The sequence below is a fragment of the Anser cygnoides genome, chromosome 1 (genome assembly GCF_040182565.1).
Source record: "Anser cygnoides isolate HZ-2024a breed goose chromosome 1, Taihu_goose_T2T_genome, whole genome shotgun sequence".
Classification (NCBI taxonomy): Eukaryota; Metazoa; Chordata; class Aves; order Anseriformes; family Anatidae; genus Anser; species Anser cygnoides.
In genome coordinates, this window is record NC_089873.1 from 115,229,718 (window position 1) to 115,251,307 (window position 21,590).

Here is a 21,590-nt window from a genome sequence, read left to right on the forward strand (position 1 = left end):
GCATTCAGATATGTAACATTTTTGTTGCAGTTGCTTAAATTTTGTTGATAACCATTTACCTGTTAGTTGGGAAAGTACTGGGAGTGTTGATTCCTTATATCAGAGGTGAAATTTCATCTACAGTTTGGTAATCCAAAGGTACTTCAAATAAAAACGTGGAAGATCATATAGTTGCTCTTCCTAATAGCGAGGAAAAATTTTGCATTTTTTGCTTGGCTTTTTTTCCTCCTTCCATCTCCTTTGGTTCTCTAAGCCTTTGGGTGGACTGGAGTCAGGAGTACCTGAAGGCTGTAGTGTGCACGGCGTGCTTTCTCCACACACAACCTGATGAACATCATCTTAACTTTTGCATTGTTACATGAGGGAGCACTAAAACATACCACTCCCTGAGCTTGCAGATTTTTGTTTTGTTAGGGCAGCTGCTCTAAGTCAGGTTATAAAGCAGCCTGCTATCAGGATATACATGCTAATAAGCAAACACTTCTGGATTACAATAGCTGCCTTTGGAAATGTTCATTTGCTTCCTACTTGGTTGGTAAATAAAAGTATTACTCATAAATATTATATCACTTCAGTGACTTGCCTGATTTTTTTTTTTAATCCCATCCACCTTCTGTTCTGCTTTCGGTCTTGTTCTAGTCTACTTTTAAGTAAACTTTTTTCCTTATACTTGTTTTATGCATGTTTTTTTTTTTTTTTCATGACTGAAGACATTCAGTGATGCCTGTGATAAACGTCCTGGCATTGCTTGGTTTCTAGGAGTAGTTGAGGCCCCTCAGTCAAATAAAGATTTAGATGCTTCAACTTTTAGTGAATGTCTTCCCCCTCCATTCTTCATCAGTCCATTGTGTTTTTCATAAAGCCTCGTTTCCCTTTTTCCCTAAAATCCTTTGGGCTCATTATTCTGCATTTCAAAGCTACCCACTTTGGCCATCTTTGTACTTTAGGATGTCATCTGTTTCCGTGACCCTCTCAGGAAAGGGAGGAAGACCGTTCAGTGTTTTCACACTGTCTGTGGTAGATGTTATCTGTACAGGTTAACATGTCTCTTGTTTTTTCATGGAAAACTGAGGCACCATGAAGTTCTCCATGCTTTCTAGTAACTCCTGTAAGTCCAGCAGGAAGCTAACATGAAGCCTTTTTGAGAAAGAGCCTCTCTGAGCAAAAGAGGAGGGTTAGGCCTTGGCTGCTAAATCCATGTGGGAATCCATCTTCTGAACAACTTCTGAATGTCAGTTGTGTACATGGTGTTAAAAATGGGGAAAGAGTTATCTCTCATGACCATCTTTTCATATTTGGTATTTCTCTTTTGCCTTGCACCGGAAACTGTTGTATGAAGGGCTGCAGAAATGAGTCCATGAGGCTGCGATTGGTCCGTTTATTGCACCTGATGTGAGCTCTGAATCTGTTGCTCCCCTCTTTTGCTATGCCCCTCCAATTTCATACGTTGCTCTGCTGTTTCAGATGTGTCCAGAAATACGGTGTTCTTAAGGACACCTCTTGGCATCATCCGTGTAGTGTGTCAGATCACACTCGTGACCTTTTAGTTGAGCTTTTTCACAAAATGGGAAAAAGCAGCTCTGTATCAAAAGTTATCTTTTTACAGCAGTTCTTTTAAAAAGCACAGCACATGGCTACATGAAACACACCAGTTCAGTAACATTAGTAGACAATTAGAGAAAAATTCTGTTTGAAAAGCGGCTGTGTTTTGGAGTCTTTCCATCTAGCAGGCTATTCTTGGTAGTCTGCAAGGACTTCAGTCAGACAGTAAAGATTTTCTTTCCTTTATATTTCCTGGATACCTCAGACACGATGATCTTGAGTACTGTTTGGAGGTCCGTGAGGTCAGGATTTCAAAGCCTTTTGTTTTTTATTTTTTTTTTAATTTTTTGTCCTCATTTCTTTCCTGCAACCCACCTAATTAAAATCATTTTAGGAATTTTTATCAGGTAAAAGCACCGCAGTAAACCAAGCTCCCCTGGACAGAACCCTAGCATCTTCTGATGCTGTTGGGGAGACTATTAAATAATCAGAAATATGCATTATCTTTGCATGTCTTTTAGCATTACTTAAATGGATAATTTTATCGGTGTTAGTGCCATGTCTGCTTCTTGAACAACTGACAGATAACTTGCATTTGAAGAGCATTAGCTTGATTAGTTTATGCCCAGCATTTGTATGCTGGAATTGCTGGGGTTCATATAAACAATCCCAAAGTTTCAACTTCTTCCATTTGGCCTTTGAATTTCATAAAACCCCAGTTAGACAAGATTCTTCTGAAAGGCCTCTGTGAGAGTTTTTCTCATAGAGGAAATACATCTTGATGAGAGATGTATCTTAGACTTTTTTCTTACGACTGCTATCAGAGAACATTCAAAAATGAATTCCGTACATCTCCTTCATAGTGACTGCACTCAGAAGGGGATTCAAAACATTATCTCAAGTTAGCAGAGTAAGCTTGGGCTACAAGTTCAACACAGTTATTTACAAAAAAAAAAAGTTCTTCTGAGTCCTTTAAAGCCTTTAGGATATCAAAATGTGGCAGATTTCTTCAAATAATTTAGCATCATGCCTGTGTGTGAAACCCAGTAAGCAGACCAGAATGAAGTTGGTTTTCGTTTGGGTCAATTGGTGTTAGAGCAGTGAGGTTTGGGAAAGGGAGGAATGTGTCAGAATGTTGTCCCCCTTCTTTTTTTCTTTTGTAGCAGGAAATGTTTAGATTTGGTTAACAATTGTGTGCTCCTTCATCCTTGGTTTTAACCTTTTGCTGTTACCCTAGTGAAAGCAAACTCATGTTTGTTGTGGGCTGTGTGCGTGTCGGTGACACAAGGTGTAACCTGTTGCAAACTTTGAACTCTTAGCTGTTGAATTCAAATAGAGTCACCTTACAGTAAGGTCTCTGCAACCTGTTGTTAGATTCATAAAACGCTTTCCACACTAGAAAGTCCTTGTTTTTGATATCGATAGGCAGGAAATAATACAGGTTTATACAGTTTTAGTGGTGATTGGCAATTCATTTCACTTGATGAAGGGGTGTCATGGTTTCCTGGTCTTTGAAGGCTCTTGAATGACTAGATCTTTCTGTGGGCTATTCCATACCTTCACCGGGGTGGAAAGGCATGGTGAGGAATTACTGGCTGAAATTCTAAGAAAGCTGGATTACATTATGATGAATATGCTCTGAGCTTAGTGATGTGGTTTTTTGTCTTTAATAGAAGAAATAACAATGATTTCTGTCTGGCCCAGCAAGTGTACTGGAGTCTCTGATGAGCTGCCTGCAACCATGTTTTACAGGGACATAGAGCTACCATGCGTATTAGATGAAATTTCTATTCAGTGTGATGACAAATGTACCCCAGTAAAGCTTTTGCTGGTTGCTGTGTGCCCACCGTCTGTGCTGGCTTTTCTCCCTTTGTGTGCGTGCGTCCACATCCACGTGTTTATATGACTTGAATAGGGTGTTTGAATTCTTCCTAATGACTCATAATGCCATTTAAAATTCTCCAGACTTTTGCTGCCTACAACCTGTGCAGTATGGCATATCTTGGGATGTATCAAGATTACGCTTAATGGCAGGGATGGAGGCTAGCAACGTAGTAAAACAAGACCTCAGAGTTTTAAATGTGAAAAATAAGTATTTTGACTTCATCACTAGAATATATGAAAATTTACTGAAGTTTAATTCATCTCCTTCTTCAATGAGAGTTTTCTAGGTCACTGGTTCCTTAACTGGGGAATAAGGCCATGGTAAATGAACTACAGATGGAACTTAAAACCATATTGCATTGTGTTAAGTTGAAAAATTGTTAGCATGATTAGTATTTCATTTAAAAAAAAAAACAAACACAAAACTTTGGGGCTGACAGTGGTCTGTGTTCTAATAAATGTGCGGGCCGTAGTTCTGGAGTGAATGATGTGAGGTAAAAGTGGAATCATTTATTTATTCATCTTTATTTATTCATTGCGTTGAAGGAACAAAGAGGGGAAAACCCATTTGTGCATTTTTTTGCTGATCTACTTAGCCTTGTCTTTACCGTAGTTTCGGAGTGCCTCGTGATGCTGTGTGCATTGGAGATTACCTCACGAGCGTGATACAAGAGCTACAGTAATTTCCTACTTCAAAGGCGGCTTACGAGACGGAGAGGAATTAAGCTCGATCCTCTGACGGGCTTGGGGCTGTCATCGTGGCAACACCTACCTCGTCGGTGCCTGGGTGTTGCAGGGGAAGCAGCAGTCAGAAGTCAGGGTAGGTTCTGCCACCCAGCTGGTTTGCCAGCAGCCGAAATCAGATGACAAGGGACTGTCCCTGTCCGCTTTCTCCCTTGTCTGTACATTATTGTAAGTTCTCTTTCTTGGTGCTTTGGCTTTACCTTTCTATGCGGGGCCAGCTTAAGAAGCAAAGTACAAAAGGCTAATGATATAAATAAAAGGTAAAATCGTTACTGCCAGTTTAGCTACCTGAACTGTTTCATCACGAGGTGGAAGAGCGCCAGGAAGATGAGCCTTGCCTGTGACTTGGGCCTTTCTGTTCAGTAGGAGCCCCGAGCCTGGTCAGCTTGTGTAGCCATACGCTTAGCGTGGAGTTGTGTAATGGGACGCAGCCTGAGCTAGCATATTTCTGGCACAAAAAGTACCTGACAAAGATGTGAACAGTGTTTGGTTGGGTTGTTAACTCATTTTGCCATATATTCAGTGTGAAAACTGAAGCTTTCCCCAGGAAAGGGGCAGAACTGTGCACCTGGGGAAAAGGGAGCGGGGCTGCCCTTCCTGGAGGTGGTGGCCTGTCAGATTGCCTTGGTTATAAGGCATAATTTCACCTGTAGATCCAGCATCGTGCCCTAAGCACTCAGTGCTTTAAACGTTTTTCAGAATGGAGTTTTAATAGCTCTTACATTCTTTGGGGAAGCTGTCCAAGCTATCCCTGGAGGATATCCCTTCTAAATTAAGAGGTATTTTCTAAATTGTACTTTTCTGTAAGATGCTTATGACAGATTCAGAGTTCTTTATTCTGGAATTAGGCATCTGAATTATTTTTAGAAAGCTGTGGAAATTTAAGCAGGTCCAGAAGGAGCTGGGAGTACCATCATTTCCATCATTTAGACCTCAGCTGGTAGAGCACGGGCGTGAGCTATAAATGAGCCTCCATTCAGCGTCTTCCTCAAGGGAAGAGAATCCAAACTCATTCCTGACTTGCGGTGAGAATATGCAGATCGCCTGGCCTTTCACACGTTCTTGGAGACTGCCCACAAGTCCCACTTAATCTGTACAGAAGAGAATCAAAGAATGACAGCAGAAGGGAAGAAAAGGAAACATGACTCTCCAGTCCAGCGATTAGTGCGCTTACCTTAAAGGAAGAGGAAGAAGAACGTTTCGGGGTTTAGTCAGTGCTTATGCCTCTTACAGGAAATGGCTCCTGGGTAATGTTTTGTTTTCTCAGTGCAGAGATACTATGTGAGTTGCGCAAACGTGGGGCAGCCACCAAGTTAGGAGTGCTGAATGGTATGCAAATAAGATGTAGGGAGTATGGGAGAGCGTAGATGGGACATCGAATAGTCAGCACCAGTGGGATTATTTTCAACTCTTCAGTTATTTCTTAAGGAGCTTTAGCACTAAGTAATTTTTATAATGAAGTTGATTTCCTGAAGGACGTATTCTGACAAATTGTGTATTTACATTTGTTAATTCATATGGTAAAGTAAAAGTACCCTGTGATATTTTTTGAAATGTATTTGAGTGTATGTATTGAGTGCAGTTCATAAGAAATAATGGCATTGTGCTTATGTTAGAGGTGTCTTGAACTCTGAAAGCAGTGCTTTTCTTCAGCTCCTCCAACTTGAGATCTCATAAGAAGATGAAATAACGTCCCCTATGCGATTGCTGCAGTAATTCAGGATAGAAGCATTTTTGCTTCAGAATTCAGATACCTCCTGTACTGTTGCGTTGGTCAAACTGAGTTAGGACTTCAGGCATATTGTGGAAGTCTCTGCGTGTGTAGGCTAGAACACCAAGAGCTGAATAGTAAGGATACCGGGTTTTATTGTGATGAACATTTTTTTGTTCATTTTGCTGTCAGAGGAGTTTGTAGTTGGCAGGCCTGATTAAATTTATTTCTTCAAATTTATTTATGTAGACTATCGTGACAGACACAAACTATATATAGAAGAGCCTGTAAACATTTCACTTGTGTTCCAGAAGTAGAGGTGGGGTCTGTAACTAGTGATATCAAACCAGATGTTAGCTGTGGTCTTCGAGGTGCTTTGTGGCAGTTTGGCAAGAATTATCTGAAGTACGCTACCTAGGCTACTCTTTACTTCTCCTGGATTGTATTTGTAGCCTAAACAGAGAATTTTATTATAGGTAGCTAAAGTTTGTGAGGTCCTTACTTTTGCTTTTCGGTCGACAAACTTGGTTTGTTTAGATAATGAGCTATTTAGGCAAGGATCTCCATTTTATTGTGTGTCATACAGCACCTAAGAGGATGAAGTTCTCCCTCCATAAGTAGAATACCCCACTTTCTGTTTCAGCACAGTGGTAGAGCATGGCTGCCTCGCTTGCAACACCAAGTACTTGGATTTGGGGTCCTGACTTAGGAGCTGTCAGTCTCAAAGGTCCAGACAGCAGAGACCATACAAAAACACAAATGAAGTTCTCCCTGACCAGGTGGTAGCACGCAGAATGTAAATACACTACCTGTTTGCACGTGCTGAATTTGGGTTTTTATTTACTGGGTAGACTTTTAAGGTGAAAGTTAAACTCGGGCTCTGGTGTCGTATAAAGCCAGCAGAAAACTGATTGAAAAAGGTGAACATTTTACATCATGCTGAACCGCGGAGGTGACTCAACAAGGCTGGGGCAGGTGCCAGAGATGGGTCTGCACGGAATGGCAGAGGACAGGGAGGGCAGTGGGGGGAACACAGCAGCCAAATCTAAATCAGCTTTGGCTTTTGGGCAACTGCAGCTCGAGGATTCTTATTTTAATGAAATAACTCAGTTTATTCATCATCATATTTGAATGCATCTGGTTGTCATAGAGCCTGAACTTGACCACTGTAAATTTACTTTAAAAGCTGTTGAACTTCATATGAACTGCTATTTGAAAGCATATTGAAGATGATTTTTAAACATGGTGTGTCTGTACTGACATGTCTGGTAGAAGCTGGAACCTGGTTTTTGGTTTCCAAGTTAGAGAGAGCTGGAAGAGCAGTCATGGTATGTGTAGTTTTGGAAAGAAGGGGTTTCATCTCTTTTTCTGTTAAACAACGTTAACTTCTCTTTTACATCTGAATTTAGGGACCCGGTTACTTTGTTGATATCCTAAAATCCTGGAGGCGATCCAAAAATTCCCTTCCAGCATCTTTTAACATTGATCGACCTAATTAAAAGGCAAATCTGAGTTCTATAAGCAAACGTAAGTTGTGGTTAAGCCCCTGTTTGTACATTTGCACTTTTATGTGAGTTAATTGAGGGGAAAGGCAAAAGGACTATTCCGTATTTCACTTCAGTATTGTTCTTGGGGTCTGTAGAAAGAGCAATAATGTGCTGAAATTTTGAGTTGTGCAAAAAGAGAAAAAGGACATCCTTCCCTCTTGAAGAATGTGTTAGAGTTACTTTTAGGAATAGCCATTTGTGAGCCAGAACCGCTTTTGTTGCTGCTGCCAGCCTCTTAAATCAGCCTCTGCTCCCCTTGTGGAGCAGCAGCGTCTACCCTGTTTCTGAGGTACAGAGTTTAACCTTTTTAATGTGAAGGTGAAGCTTGTGAACTTGCCTGCATAAAAATCGCCACCTGATGATAAGATGGACCGTGTCTTGTTTATTACCTTGAGAGAAGGAAATAAGAAATAAAAAGGAGAAAGTTAAGAGCTGAGGCCATCCTCCATCTAATTCCAGGCTTCTTAAATACTTGTACTGTAGATGTGGTTGCTTTAATCATTCTCCTAGTCACTGATCAGTTTGCCCTTAGACTCATGTTGTGGCCGAAGCCTTGTTAGGAAGATGCAAGATTTGGGTACCTTGTTGGTTGATTTTTTTAAGTGCTAGAGAAAAAAAAAAGTGTGTATATATATATATACATTTTTTTTTTTAGAGAAAGTGTACATTGAGTTCTGCAGGACTTCCAGGGTGAGAAAAATGTGTTTGTAACTGAAGAAATCTCTTTCTTTATAATCTCTTTCTTTATATGTTCCTTCTAGATACATTGGATCAGAAACGTACCTGAACAATTGTCAAGGAGGACAAAAAAAAACCCAAACATCTAAGTGGATGAAGTCTGACAGATGCATTAAGGAAAATTGAGATGTTTGAGAACTACATACTTTCATTTAGTTTTTTTGGATACAAGGCAGAAGTAGACAAGTGTCAGTTTTCAAGCTACGATTTAGGCTGAAAGAGTTAAATGATTTATTGTATTGAAGTGGAAAGTTTATCAGCAGTAATTCTTCATTACCACTGTTCTTATCAGGAGTGTACATGCTCTGGCAGAAGATACAGGGATTCGGGGGTAAAGTCTGCTTTAAGACCCAGGCATATGGCTCACATATGACTAGAGAGTACCTAGCTGTGTGTATGCGTCTTCTGTCTAAATCTCTGAGATAATGAAGGGCAAAATTAGATTGTGGCACTGCAGCTGTCAATGGGAGCTGTCCTCTGGGGATCAGTTAAGCAGCAGTTATTCCATGGTGTGTTTGGAGAGGTTAAAAAGTACTAGAAAAGACACACAAACCAATATATTGTTCCAACAAGCCACTTATCAGCTATATAAATAAGTAGTATTTGCAGAGCTAACCGGCAGTTTACAGGTAGCTGTTGTTTTAATTTCAAAAACTATAGCTGTGCGTATTGTTATGTAGTAAAGCAATTCAGAAGCTTTCAAGATAAAAATATTACTGTATCAGGGCAACCAACATCTAGGTTGTTATAAATATACTTGAAATATGTAACTATAGATTGCCTTTGAACTAAGGTGGGAAACTGTCTGCTGGAGAAATAGTCTTCCTTCATTTAGACATGCTATAGAAGCTATACAGGTAATTTCCTAGGGATCTGTGTAAGTATATAAAGTATTTTTGCAACAGTTTGTTGTGGTCTGAGTCAGATTTCACAGTAGTTATTCTAAGAAGTTACTTTAACAGAATCGGTCAGAAACAATGTTGATTAAAACAAGATAATGACCTATGAATTAGTTAATTTCCATTTCCTGTTACATGTACCTTGTGGCTTGATAGGGAATTTGTCATGCTTCAGGGCAGAATTAGAAATGAAAAAGAAATTAAAACAAGGAAACAGCAATTACAGCAAAACCAAGTGACATCTGAATTCGTTAGGTATGGGTCACTTAGAAAGCTGGACTCCACTGAACTGAATGTATCCCGATGTTTTTTTTAAAGCCCTGCTGACTGTACTATACAGTTCAGGTGTCTGTTTTTTCTTCTATTTCTTGGAGTTCTTTTTTTATAACTTTTTAATATCAGTTTAATGGCAAACTTTTTGGAAGAAACTGTTGTCTGCACCTGTTGAAAAATATGGTTTTATCTTTTCATCACTATAAAGGCACTGCAGTAAACCTAATCTGTACTTGCAGCGAAGAACAACCGCCCTTCCCTCACGTACCTATGGCCATGCAGAGTGCGTGCATATTGCGTCTGTACATATGCGTGCTGTAGGTCTGAGCCCTTGCAGATTTTGAGAGGTTAAAGCATTTCGGTACACATCACTTGCCTGGAAAGCACTGCACATGCTGTCCCAGCTCTAGGATAAATAGGCTGAAGTAGCTGCACTCCTGTCTTGCCAAGTCCCTGAGAAGCAGGTGGTCTATTTTGTAGATAAAAGGACAGGAGAGGATGGAAATAATAGTTAACGATCTCTAAATGGGAAGAATAGGAAGCTGTACGTAACAACTAGGATGTAGTAAAGTTCTATAAATTGAGTAGTTTGCCACTTTCTCTGGATATATTAGTTATTCCTTTAGTTCTTTCTTTGCTTACTGGCTTTATGGCTGAAAAAAAAAAGAGAAGAGTAGGAAGGTTACGCTGTCTTGAGACTTTTTAGATTGAAAGCTGTAAACTGATGGATGGCAATACGTAGGGGCATAAGTATTGCTTTGCATTTCTGAAGTTCTTTTCGCAACCACAAGGAGCAGAAACAGTTCTTTGTAAATGAAATGATCTATGTTTTTGGGGACATCAATGGAAAAATCTCTGCGCTGAAAAGCATTTCACAACGATGAGAGCAAATTAAACTGGATAAACTAGTTTACAGCCCTCATAGATACTCTGCTTTGAAGTATGACTTTACTCACATGCTTCCGTTTATTTCATGTATTACACATTAACTGAAAAGGCTCCATTTCTAAAATAATTTAATCTTTGCACGTAAGATGCCACCTTTTAAGGAAGTTATAGTTAGGAAGCATGTTAACGTGAGAAAGAAAGTACTTGGTTATAACAGTTCAGTGACATCAAACCTTTGTGAATTTTGTAGCTGATACTGCAGGGGATGAGCAACTCCCGTTGTAGCATCTCTCTGCTTCTGTTGGACCAGGGAGGGCAAAGGAAGTAGAGTGGTATGACTTTGCTGCTCTAAAACAGGTAACATTTAACCATGTCCATTTTGCTTGACACTGTTACATAGGTGGAAAAAAAAGGCAATTCCCCACTCTAATACATGGCTCCTTATATTGTCAGTATTGTGAAAAAATCCACAGACAGCACAAACAACCAAATTTTAAAAAAACACCTCCGGAGTTGTCTGGCTGTATGGGTTGAGTGTCAGGTTTACACTTCAGTTCAAGGAAAAGAGTACATTTTTCAGAAGAGAGAGTTATGTGTTCTTATTCATAAAGAGGCCAGGTTTAAAAAAAAATGCATGTTATAAATCAGGTATTTTGGAGATCCAGGTTGCACCCTGAAGTCTTACCTCATTAAGGCTGGCGTGACACCGTTCTGGGTCTGTCTGCAATGACATTAGGTGCACCCCCATCCCTAGGACTTTGACAGCATCACTGGCTGAGGGAGCCCCTTTGTGTCCCGGCTGTTTGTCCCTGCCTCGAGGCTGCTCCTTCAGTTTTGTTGCCTGCCCATAGTGATGCGGGTGGGAGAAGTGGCACGGGTGAAACACGGGGGGTGTCTTTTCTCCTGCTCCCCAGGGCTCCCCAGCCGGATCAGCTCCCCAGCGCGGTTTGCTGGGCGGCTCTGTAATAGTAGCACTGTCTCAGCCAAGCAGGTCGCAGCGGAAAGGATACGGGCTGCTTAAGCGGTACTGCTGCTGAGAAGAAATTCTTGCTGAAGTGCAACTGTAGTTCTGCCTTTGCCAGATTCGAATTTGGGTGAGAAACTCTGTGATTTCAGCAAAGCTGTTTGCACATGCTTTCACACTTAAAGGATGGGTTCTTGCATCACATGGTGTAAATTTAGCATAAGAGTGAAACCAGTCATTCACAGTATTTTCTTTTTTAGAGGAACTAGTGCTTTTTGGAGCACTGAGAATCGCAATTTGACAGTATACAAGAATAAGGATGGTGGGGTATGTTTTGTTTTAGATGTAATTGTTTCATAAGTGTCTCACAAATGTTGATCTAGAAGCTAATGTAGTCTTCTCATTTAGCAGTGTACATTAAACCCCTTTGGTAGTGAAAAGGATAACACAAGCTCTTAGGATGAATGGTGTGTTAGTGAAGTTTAGTATAAACTAAGTTTTGATAGGTGCCTTCTCATACTGGCTTGAGAGCCAGCCATGTACAAAAATGCCCTTTTCCCATAACTTTAACGTTCCCTGTCTGAAGTATGGGTTAAATGAACAAGTGAAGGTGACTGTACTCGTGGTTCTGTTGGATGTGCTAACGAAACTGAGGACAGGTGACTGTAAAACTGCAGGAGTTTATTGGGTTTATATGCTGAAGCCATATGTACTTTTAATTGTGTATGTTGTTTTTTTGTGTGAACGTGAGGCATTGTACTGAGTTCTGTGTAGTACTTGAGATATATGAAGCCTGATAATGCAATCATATAAGAGAACGAAAGAAAAATAACATCACGTCTGTTTTACCCTAAGTAAAGAGAAGCAGTAAATACTGCTGTGTGGTATTTTTTTTAAATTAACATTTTAAAGATAGCTTCTTAACTGAGGATCGGTACTGCTGTCCGGAGCAATGGAGATAGCATTTAAACCGCATTGTTTATACTTAAGAAATATACAGCAAGTAAATTGTGTTACCATAGCTTTCCCGCAGTCACTCTAATTTGACTAAATTTCAGAGGATGTGTGAGGTGGGAAGGGACCCCTGGAGGCCACCTGCTCCAAGCCCTGCCCAAGCAGGGCCACCCAGGGCCGTGCCCAGGCGGCTTTTGGAGATCCCCAAGGAGGAGACCCCACAGCTCTCTGGGCAGCCTGTGCCAGGGCTCCTCACCCGCACAGCACAGAAGGGCTGCCTGGGGCTCAGAGGGAGCCTCCTGGGCTCCACTTTGTGCCGCATATTACCTGTGTGTTTTGACCAGATGTGTGTCTGTATACCCAAACAGGCAGGGTTTTACCGCTATAGTAACAAAACACAATGGATGTGCAAACTCCAGAACAGCAGTTCTGGAGCTCCTCAACTGTGTGTCTCTGGGAACTTGTCCTAAAAGTTGACAACAACTAGCTAAATTCCCCCTGGGATTTGTTTATCTATTAAAAAGTCCATTAGTATTGGTTTTAGTTCATGTTTTATTATGCAGTATTTTAAATAATGTACCAAATCTGTTTGGTGAACCTTTTTCCCTGTATGTTGTGTTGAGCAGCATCACTTGTTGTCCGTGGGTTTCAAGAGCACGCTGTTGAGATGCAGACTAACAAAAGCTTACAAAATTGTTATTTTATTGCTTTATGTATGTCTCTTTCCATTATATTCCAGCGTGTTAACCATCTCAAGGTAATCATTTCAACATAATGGTGTATAGTTCAGGATAATTTTACCAGTAAATAAATAAGTATTTTTGCGTCTCAGCAAGTATTTTTATTTTATGTTGCTAGCAACAGGCTTGCATTTGCTGAAGGTCAGTGACCTGAATTATGTTTGTCTCAGACAACAGTGGGTGTCAGAGATTTCTCAAGTAATACTCATGAAGTACCAGAGAAGTTACAAAATAACCTTTCACGGAGGAAAAAAGAACTTCCTGAACTTGGTTGGTATTAGCACAATCCTCCAATTCTTCACTAAAGGTTTCATGTAGAATCTTACAATGCAGTGATACCAAATAAGGACAACTAATCTCTCTCGGAAGTGTTTTAATTAGTAAAATATAAAAAGTAAAACCCTCCCCAGCAGACTTATCTTTTAATTCGAGCTCTTAGGTGTTCTGTTATTGATGTTCTGAAAACTGTCATTTAAATTTGTCATGAAAGAGTGCTTCATGGATGCTGGAAACGAAACTAAGATTGTAGTGAAAATGTGACCTCTTTTAAAAAGGTGTTTATGGTTGTTGCATTTAACACTTTGCATGCTTGCAGTGGATGGAACAATCTTTGAATTGAAGATGCTTTAAATTAATATCTATTACATAAACTAAACATTCAACACATTATACGACTGCCTACATTTTTAGGTTTATGAAATATTGAAGTTTAAGAAAACACAACTTGCTGCTCTGCTGCTCTTAGATTCAGCTGAACTGGATTCCTGTTGTGTTCATATGTTATAAAATTGTCCCCATTTGCAAAAACTCACGATCTAATTTGATATCCAGGCAAACACAAGAAAAGAGAAACGGGGAAGGATGATGACACCTCTCTAGAGAGAAGTTAATAATGGGTTTTGCACTTTAATTGTTAGGTTTTTGTATGTATGTCTGCTCTGAAACCAGCTTTGGTTTACGGTGAACCTAATGGCAAGTGAGTTGGCTATTAAGTGTCTTGAAGGAAGGAGAGAATGCTGTTGAGGAGTAGGGTGGGATAATGCACACATCCTCAAAGAGGCTAATGGGGAAACTCAGCTTCCAGTGTGAGAAAAGGTTAGGGACAGGTAAAAGCTTGATGTTTGTTGTAGTCACCATCTTTACAATATGGAGTATGATCTGGGATAAAATATGCTTGCTCAGCACCTTCTGTTAATTTAACTAAATATTTTGCAGTAAAGTTGAACTCTACACTTGAAATTATTCATGAATGTGGAATTGCTTTGAGTAGGAGGGTAATCCCATTATCTATACCTTGAAGAGTTCAGAAGAGCATTGTGTAGGTAAGGACAGATGAAGAACAGCTGTAATTAAAACAGGAAATGAAACCTTGAAGTACGGTTTTAGCACGGTAGCTTCGTACGCAATTGATTTCTAAGAACTGCTCTCTTCATTTAAATGAAATACTTCAGTTATTCTTTTGCTTGCTGTACAACTTCCAATAATTTGCTCTTCAACACCTTTGTCATCTCTTCTTCTACTTCTTTAAACCCAGTTCACTTCTGTTACGTACCAGTCAGTAGATCAAGCTGGGTTCTTGAAGCCCAATAATTGTTGTTATTGATCCATTTCTTTTCTAGTAGTGACCTTGCAGACTGTGTGATGAGTGGGATTTGCTCTTTGTTCTACTCTCATCATCAATTTATCATCTAAAAGGGGCAGCCCTTTTTATGGGCTGTGTAAAGGTCATTTCAGTTTTAAGAAGTCAGCAAAGCAGAGGCATGATAGAAGACAGTTGAAATGTGTTGCCCCTGCAGCTATTATGTGATTTGACTGTATCTATTTTACAAAGAAAAAAATAATTTAAAATGTTACCCTTTTATGTTGTGTATCTGCGCTATTGATACAGTCACAGAAACTCATTATCTTTGTTTTGGGCTGGTGTTTTAAAATTATTTTTATATTGTGGATCCCTTCTTAGAACACAGCACTATGACAGACACCCACCTGCCTTTCTGCTCCTGACCTGAGGTCCCCACTTCCACAATAGTGGTCCAGTTCTTCAGAGTCTGGTAATTGTCCCACTAAAGTAAGCAGGTGGAAGAAATGCCTTAGTTTGTGATGGGCATGTTCTGCTGGTTAGCTATGAGGTGGGTGGATGTACAGATTCCCTGTTAATGAGCTGTTAATGACTTTAGTTACATCAGCAACTCTTCCGTACTGCCTGTAGCTCTAACTTCATCTTCTCAATTCAAAAATTATTCAGGTCTCTGTGTGATACCTTTCCAGTTTGGTTTCTCCTTTTTTATACCTTTGTCAATCCTTTGCAAGGCGGATACTTTTTCAGAGTTAGCATTATAAGTGATCTTAAAAACATTTGAGATTAATTTGCAATCAGCAAAAGGCAGAGCTTCCCAGATGGATGAAGGTGGTTCACTGCTGTGACAAAATAAGCTGTGTGTGAAGTTCGGTAGCTATAGCTTGAAATTCTCTGTGTTTGCTGGATGGCACATTGTTATTAAATGGTTTCCTTTTCTTATATTTCAGAATAGAAAGTTTGCAGTCTGTTTGCCCGGGACAGCGCTGTGCTGTATGTTGCTGGAGTTGCCGTGGCTTTGGTACAGCACTAGGCTGTTGGAAAGCACTGGAGATGTTCTAATGTGCTTCTTTTGGAGCTTACCACGCCCGGTGCAGGGCTGGCAGAAGTCTCTATATGAATGCTCTACAATCTATTTTGGCTGAAAATCAGCTGGGATTGCTCAAACTATGTTTGTTGATAGTTTGAACTAGGCTGACAGTATTGAAACTGGCCTTGTGCTGAGGTGAATGAGAGGGAATCCTCTCTGTATTTGAGCTGCAAGGTGGCAGAGACAAAACAGTGATGTTTCCAGACCTCACAGCTTCTCTTGGAAAGACTTTCTCTAATATTAGTGTCTACAGATACTGCAATTAAAAAAAATCTTGGCTAGAGAGAGCTTTCAAAAATGGGAATACAGCTCTTTGGCCTTAAGATACCAATGCAGGCTGGACGTACCTAGCACTTGAGGATTTTTGCTGTTTGTTTGTTTAAATCTGGTGACTGCTTAGTGTACAGAAGAGCTTGGTCTTCCTTCCTCTCTTCTTGTTCTTGAATGCAGGTGGGTGACTGCTCAGTTTAGCTGGGCTAAGCTTAGTGCAAGCCACTCACTGCTTCTGTTTGTGTGGTGTATACGTTTAGCACAAGTACCAGGCTGAGTTTTTTTTTTTTATCCAAACTGAAGCAACTTAGGCATGTAAGCACCTAATTTGTAGGATCCTGTGTAGCCTTAGACAGTACTCATCAGCCTTGCCAAGGTCACGGCTACCGAGGGTATGGCACTGATGTTCAAGGTGTCTGTGGAATTTCGCTGGTGGAAAACTAAGGCTGTTGGTTTGTGGTGGGGGGTGGCCAGATTTTATTTGCCCCCTCCCTCTTTTGGAGGCATGACAGCAATAATTCACCTGCTCATAAAATAACAACCCGCTGCAGCATATACTGCTATGTGTATTGAAAAAGTAATTCTTTGTCTTACCACCACTTGCTTTTGTGTGTGTATGTCATGCTTCTGTGGCATGGTGGTAGAACTGGTATCTGGGCTTAGGGTAGATGCAGTACTTACACAGTTATTGTTGATCAAGAAATGAATGTGAAATGCAGTATTTTCTGCTCAAATTGCAGTACCTAAGTGCATTTCAGGCTAGAAACACTTTTCTGGAGTTATATATTGGGAGGTGTTTAAATTGTAATAATCTAGACTCTACAATTTAATTGAGCTGTTAAGCAATTTGCTGAAGTTCACTAACATTCTCATTTGTTAGTGAGAGCTTTTGATGTCTGCATCGGTTCTATAGTACCAACATTTCATTGGAGAGCGCGTGAAAAGCAAATCGTTGAAAACTACTTTGACCAGGGGTTGGTTAGATGGTGCTTTTTGTTTTTGTCTTTTTTTTCTTGTATAGTCACACAATACTTTGTAACTTCTATGCGAAGTTTCCTGGAAACTCACCTTTTTATATCTCCTTGTCTTGCAGAAGGTTGTAATTTTATCATTCTGAGCATTTTTTTTTTTTTAATTTAGTGTAAGGTGAACCTAATTCAGTGTCATAGGAGGAAAAGTGGGGTTGTACATTGTGGATTTATGTGCACTTGCAGTTCTGTAAGTTGTTGATTTGGCAAAATTCCACAGAAGTTCAGCCTTGCTTTGCAAATGCTATTCTGAGTTTCAATTTTGCAGGTTTGAGAAAAGTTTGTTTGGATTACCTCAGTTTTCAGAAATGTTCAATGATGGGTTGAAAGTTATGTTAATCCTCGAAATTTTGGCAGCTCATTTTTTCCTAACAATTAACGTCACTGCAAGATGGTCTTTATAATGTCCACCTCTACTTTTAGGAAGCTTTTGGAAAACTTCATTTCCTGTTGGAACTTCCTAGGATTACCTCTGTGGTTCTACCTGGTAGCTAGGATTGAACTAGGCATTATGTGAATCCTGTAGAACAGAGGTTTACGTTTCTTGAGATATCTTACTGGTTGTATTTATACTTCGTATTTTTTCTTCATTTTGCAGTGTTGTTTCCTGCTGGACTCCCCCTGTCCCCACAACCCCCCAGGATGATATGAGACTTGAAAGAAGACGATGCATACAGGTGAGCTTGTTGTTATGGACTTTTAGGAGGGAAAACCTTTAACGTTCTTGAAACACTTTTTCATTCACTTTACTTTTTCTATACCCCCAAAACTGTGTCATTCCAACTTTAGTAGGATATTTTAGAAACTGTAGAATTTATGAAATCTTACTTTGACCTTTTAAACTCTTTTGTAACTGACCAGGAAGAAAATGGTTTCTCTGAATGGAAATATTGTGTCCAAACTTTTATGAAAAAAGGGTTTGCTTTTAAGGATGCTAACTAAATGTACTGCTTTTCATCTTTTCTTCTTTGTTACTATCTCCCCTTTTAATGCTGCCTGCTTAGCAAGAGAAGTATGTCACCTGTTTTGTGATGCTCTATTTCAATCTTTCCTTAAATTCCTTTTAAAGAAGTGTTATGGATCCATCTGAAAGAGCATACCAAACAAATAGCTAAGAGTTCATTATGCCTCACGTGTTTATGTCCAGCTACTGTAAGATTTCTCAAGAACTGAGGATAAGATCTTTGAACATCTTTAACTCGTTACTCATTTTTAAAATTGATGTTTTAGGAAGTTCTTCTGTTTTCTGGTAAGCAAAATAAGTCCCATGTGTACTTGCAGATTAAATAACTTGTAGCAGTACTGTTTTGCTGGAAATACTTGAATATTTTTTTTAATATTTTGACATGAAAAATCATGATCAACAGAAATAGAGTAGAAGTTGTGTTATACAGGAGGATTGGTGTAGGTCTGTTTGCCTATGTGCCCATATTTAAGTTGCAGAACAATGTAATGCTTACGTTGTGGGGCCTGTGACAAATGAAGTACGCGTAAGACAGGTCTTGCATTTGCTTGCTCTGCTTTAAAACCGATGAATCCCTGAGGTCAGGAAAAAAGCTAGATACGTTTACGTATGCATGCAGATCATCTCCTGATTGACAGTTTTCAGTTGCATCAGCTGTTCATGCATAAACAGCTTTACGGGGTATATTTACATGGAGTATGTTGGATTAAGGCCAAGATGCTGTAAGTGGATATTGCATTCTACGAAAACTAAGCATTCGTTCATTTCAGTTGTATGTGTGTAAATTGTATGTTGATAAGTCAAGTAAAACTGGTCCTAAAAAAAGTATAAAAAGAGGTACGGCAAAGAAGAGGAGAAAGAAAAATATTCGGAGGGGATGATATTTAATTTGTTATGTTTATGGAGGAATAGCAGTCGAAGTCTTAAAAGTGAATCTTTTTATGTCCCATAAAATTTGAGGAGCTCTCTCAAGTTGGCAGTCATAGCAACTTATTAGTTTGTATGTCATTTGCTTATTACTGTGTAGATTAAAATATAGCCCAACTTAAATACTGAGAAAGAGGTTTGCAAGTTTAAAAGTATTCATGCCACAATGGAACAGAGAGATGATGATATAAAGTAGAACCACTATACTGTTTGACAGGATTAAGTTTAGTATTTTTACACATTAATCACATTTAAAGTAAAACTTTAGCACTTTCAGTTTTGGTCAGGTTTTCTGATGATGGTGAGCTTGTAGAATTATGAGCTTTAAGAATAGAAATGTATACAGGATTTTTTAAGGCAGTGTTTTAAGTAGTAATTCTGTTTTCTAAAGCCCAAACTCTTCATTTAGATGTCTCATGATAAGTACAGAGTGAAAGACGGTGGTATCTTGACAAAGACTTTTGGGCTTCTGATATGTCATTTAAGTTGGAAATAGAACAAGTAAGATTTATTTGCAGCTCTCCATTTATTAGGAGAGCCAATAGCCATATGTTGGGGTTCTAAGAATAAAGATGATTTGTGTACCTTAAAATGAAAAAAATACTGCAGTTATTCTCTAGTACAGTAACAGCAAGAGTCATGTGATGACTCTGATACCTGCCTCAAGTTCAAAGTAGCTTGTGAGAGCTCAGGCCAGAAATTGAAAGGTTTTGTGGTTACTGAGGATGGTTCCTTTTGCATTCTTAACAAGGTGCGGCTTCTGAGGGTGACTGATCTGGGGTTTCAGAGATGCTTGGTAATGTTTAAGCTACCCTTGGGTAAAGAATGAGAGCTTGTATAGGGTAAATAAATAAATTCTTTGTTACAGTGGGCATCGCTTCATCTCACTGGAAACTGACCTACTCAAAAACCCTAGAATTAACTGCAGTATAACCAAGGAAAACAATCCCCCTCAGGAAGAACTTTCTTTTCACTCTTTCCGTCTTGGAATATTTAAATTTTACTTCACCATTTAAGCTGAAAATAATGCTCTAAGATACGCTGCTCAAAAAAAAAATGAAAGCACAAATAAATGGTGATATTGAATCTTATTTTCTGATTGAACTAGTAGGTAAAACAAAGTTACAGCACGTCTATTTATGGAGCGGTGCACGTTAGAACTTCCATGGGCAGGAGTTTTTATGCACTGATATGAGCTGTATCATAATTCTGTGTCCCTCAGTATATTGTTTCTTTTCTTTTAAAGATGGTGATGTGTTTCATTGTCACAGAAAGGAGAGAGGGATCTTTTGCTGCGTTCTTAGCACCTGTGCTATGTAGGACACAATCAGAGAAGGGAACTGCTTGGAGGACTAAAAGACTTTCAAGAATTGCTTTTTGTCAGTCTTGCTAACTTAAAGATTTTATAGGACTTACATGGATTTTCTGTGAAGTACTCTGCAAAAAGCAAAGCTGGGCATTCAATTCATTATAGGAAGAGCTAAATTTATATTTCAGACACGATTGTGCATTACAAATATGTGATAACAACAAAGGTGATGCCTTAGAATGGGGTTTGTGTTAAAAGTGTATTCTCAGAATGTGTACTTTTGTGTGGTTTTTTTTTTTACGTCTTTGAGAGTCAGTCTCTTCCAGAGCAGTGTCTGAAAAGTTGGAACCGTAAGTGCAATGCTATTGCTGCCATTACAGTGGTAGTTATTATTAATATTACAACTATGCTGATAATTGTACTAGCAATTTTGTTTACTTTTTATAGTGTGGTAGCATCAGATTTGGGATTGTGCTGTGTATGTACAAGCAAGGATTGATCTTGCATTTGAAAGTTAATATTTTAAAATTGATTGCCACGTCTTGTGCTGCACCTGCCAAGTAGAATAGAACTGTGTGGTTATTTTTGTTGTTGCTCGTGGTACTTTTTTCCCCTCTCTTTGTAGAGGTTATCTTATAAAAATGGATTGGTTTTAAAACAAAGAACTTCCTTGTTTTGGCTTTGATTTTTTTCTTGTTAGCTATGGCCTAGGAATATATAATTAAGAATAATTAACTGTCTGATCTTTTAAGCTTTTGAAGAGCTTAAAGCCTGTTGTCTTTTCTTGACCTGTGCCAGAAAAGGACTTGTCTCTCAGTTGAGCGTATAAGGGACCAGTGTAAATCTACTAAACCAGACGTATGAGATCCGGAAGGATCCATTCTGAAGGAATCGATCACCACATGCTGATCCTCTCAGAGTAACTGGTAACAGTTACTGTTGGAGAAGTGCTGTTCTTGACAGCAGAAGGGAAGGAAAACATTGCATGGCTGCATGTCCGGAACTGCTTTTTGGTGGTGATGAATTTTATACTAAAACACAACAGATATTTCTTCCTGATTTAGGTCTCCCACAAGACCATTGAACAACATCGGGGCATTTCTGTATGTTAAGGGCAGCAAGGAAATAGGATAACTTATCAGTTATGTTTTATATAGATTTTTTCTATAATATTTTGTCCAATTCTTGTGCCTACATGATATTATCCAGAGGTTTGATCATGTAACATCATTACAAAGAAGTATAGAAAGGTTATTTTATCTTTAATTGTGCACTAAAATTTATCATATATTAACTTCATTTTGAACACATTCACATTTTCATGGATGTGCATCAAAAACGTCATTCATGCTGAAAACATCAAAATAACTTTATCAAATTCTTGTGTTCGTTGTGAAATTATATTGAACACACCAGAGATGTTGATATTCAAGCAAGTGATAGGGAATGTGAAAATGTTATATTCAAGTTTGAAGAAACATTGGAAGTGATCCTATTGTTCTTAACCTTTTAAAAATAATGTTCATGTTTGGAAAATAGAAA

The 21,590-nt window shown here is 39.1% G+C and overlaps 1 protein-coding gene across 2 annotated transcripts in view; it reads left to right on the plus strand.

Annotated features, from left to right (window-relative positions):
* DYRK1A (dual specificity tyrosine phosphorylation regulated kinase 1A) overlaps positions 1-21,590 on the plus strand; it is a 91,485-nt gene that overhangs the window by 12,760 nt on the left and 57,135 nt on the right. For both annotated transcript variants that reach the window (XM_066978717.1, XM_066978713.1), the window contains exon 2: positions 17,447-17,525. In XM_066978717.1, the coding sequence (XP_066834818.1) occupies positions 17,516-17,525 (10 nt within the window). In that variant the 5' untranslated portion in view covers positions 17,447-17,515. The remainder of the gene's footprint in view (positions 1-17,446; positions 17,526-21,590) is intronic.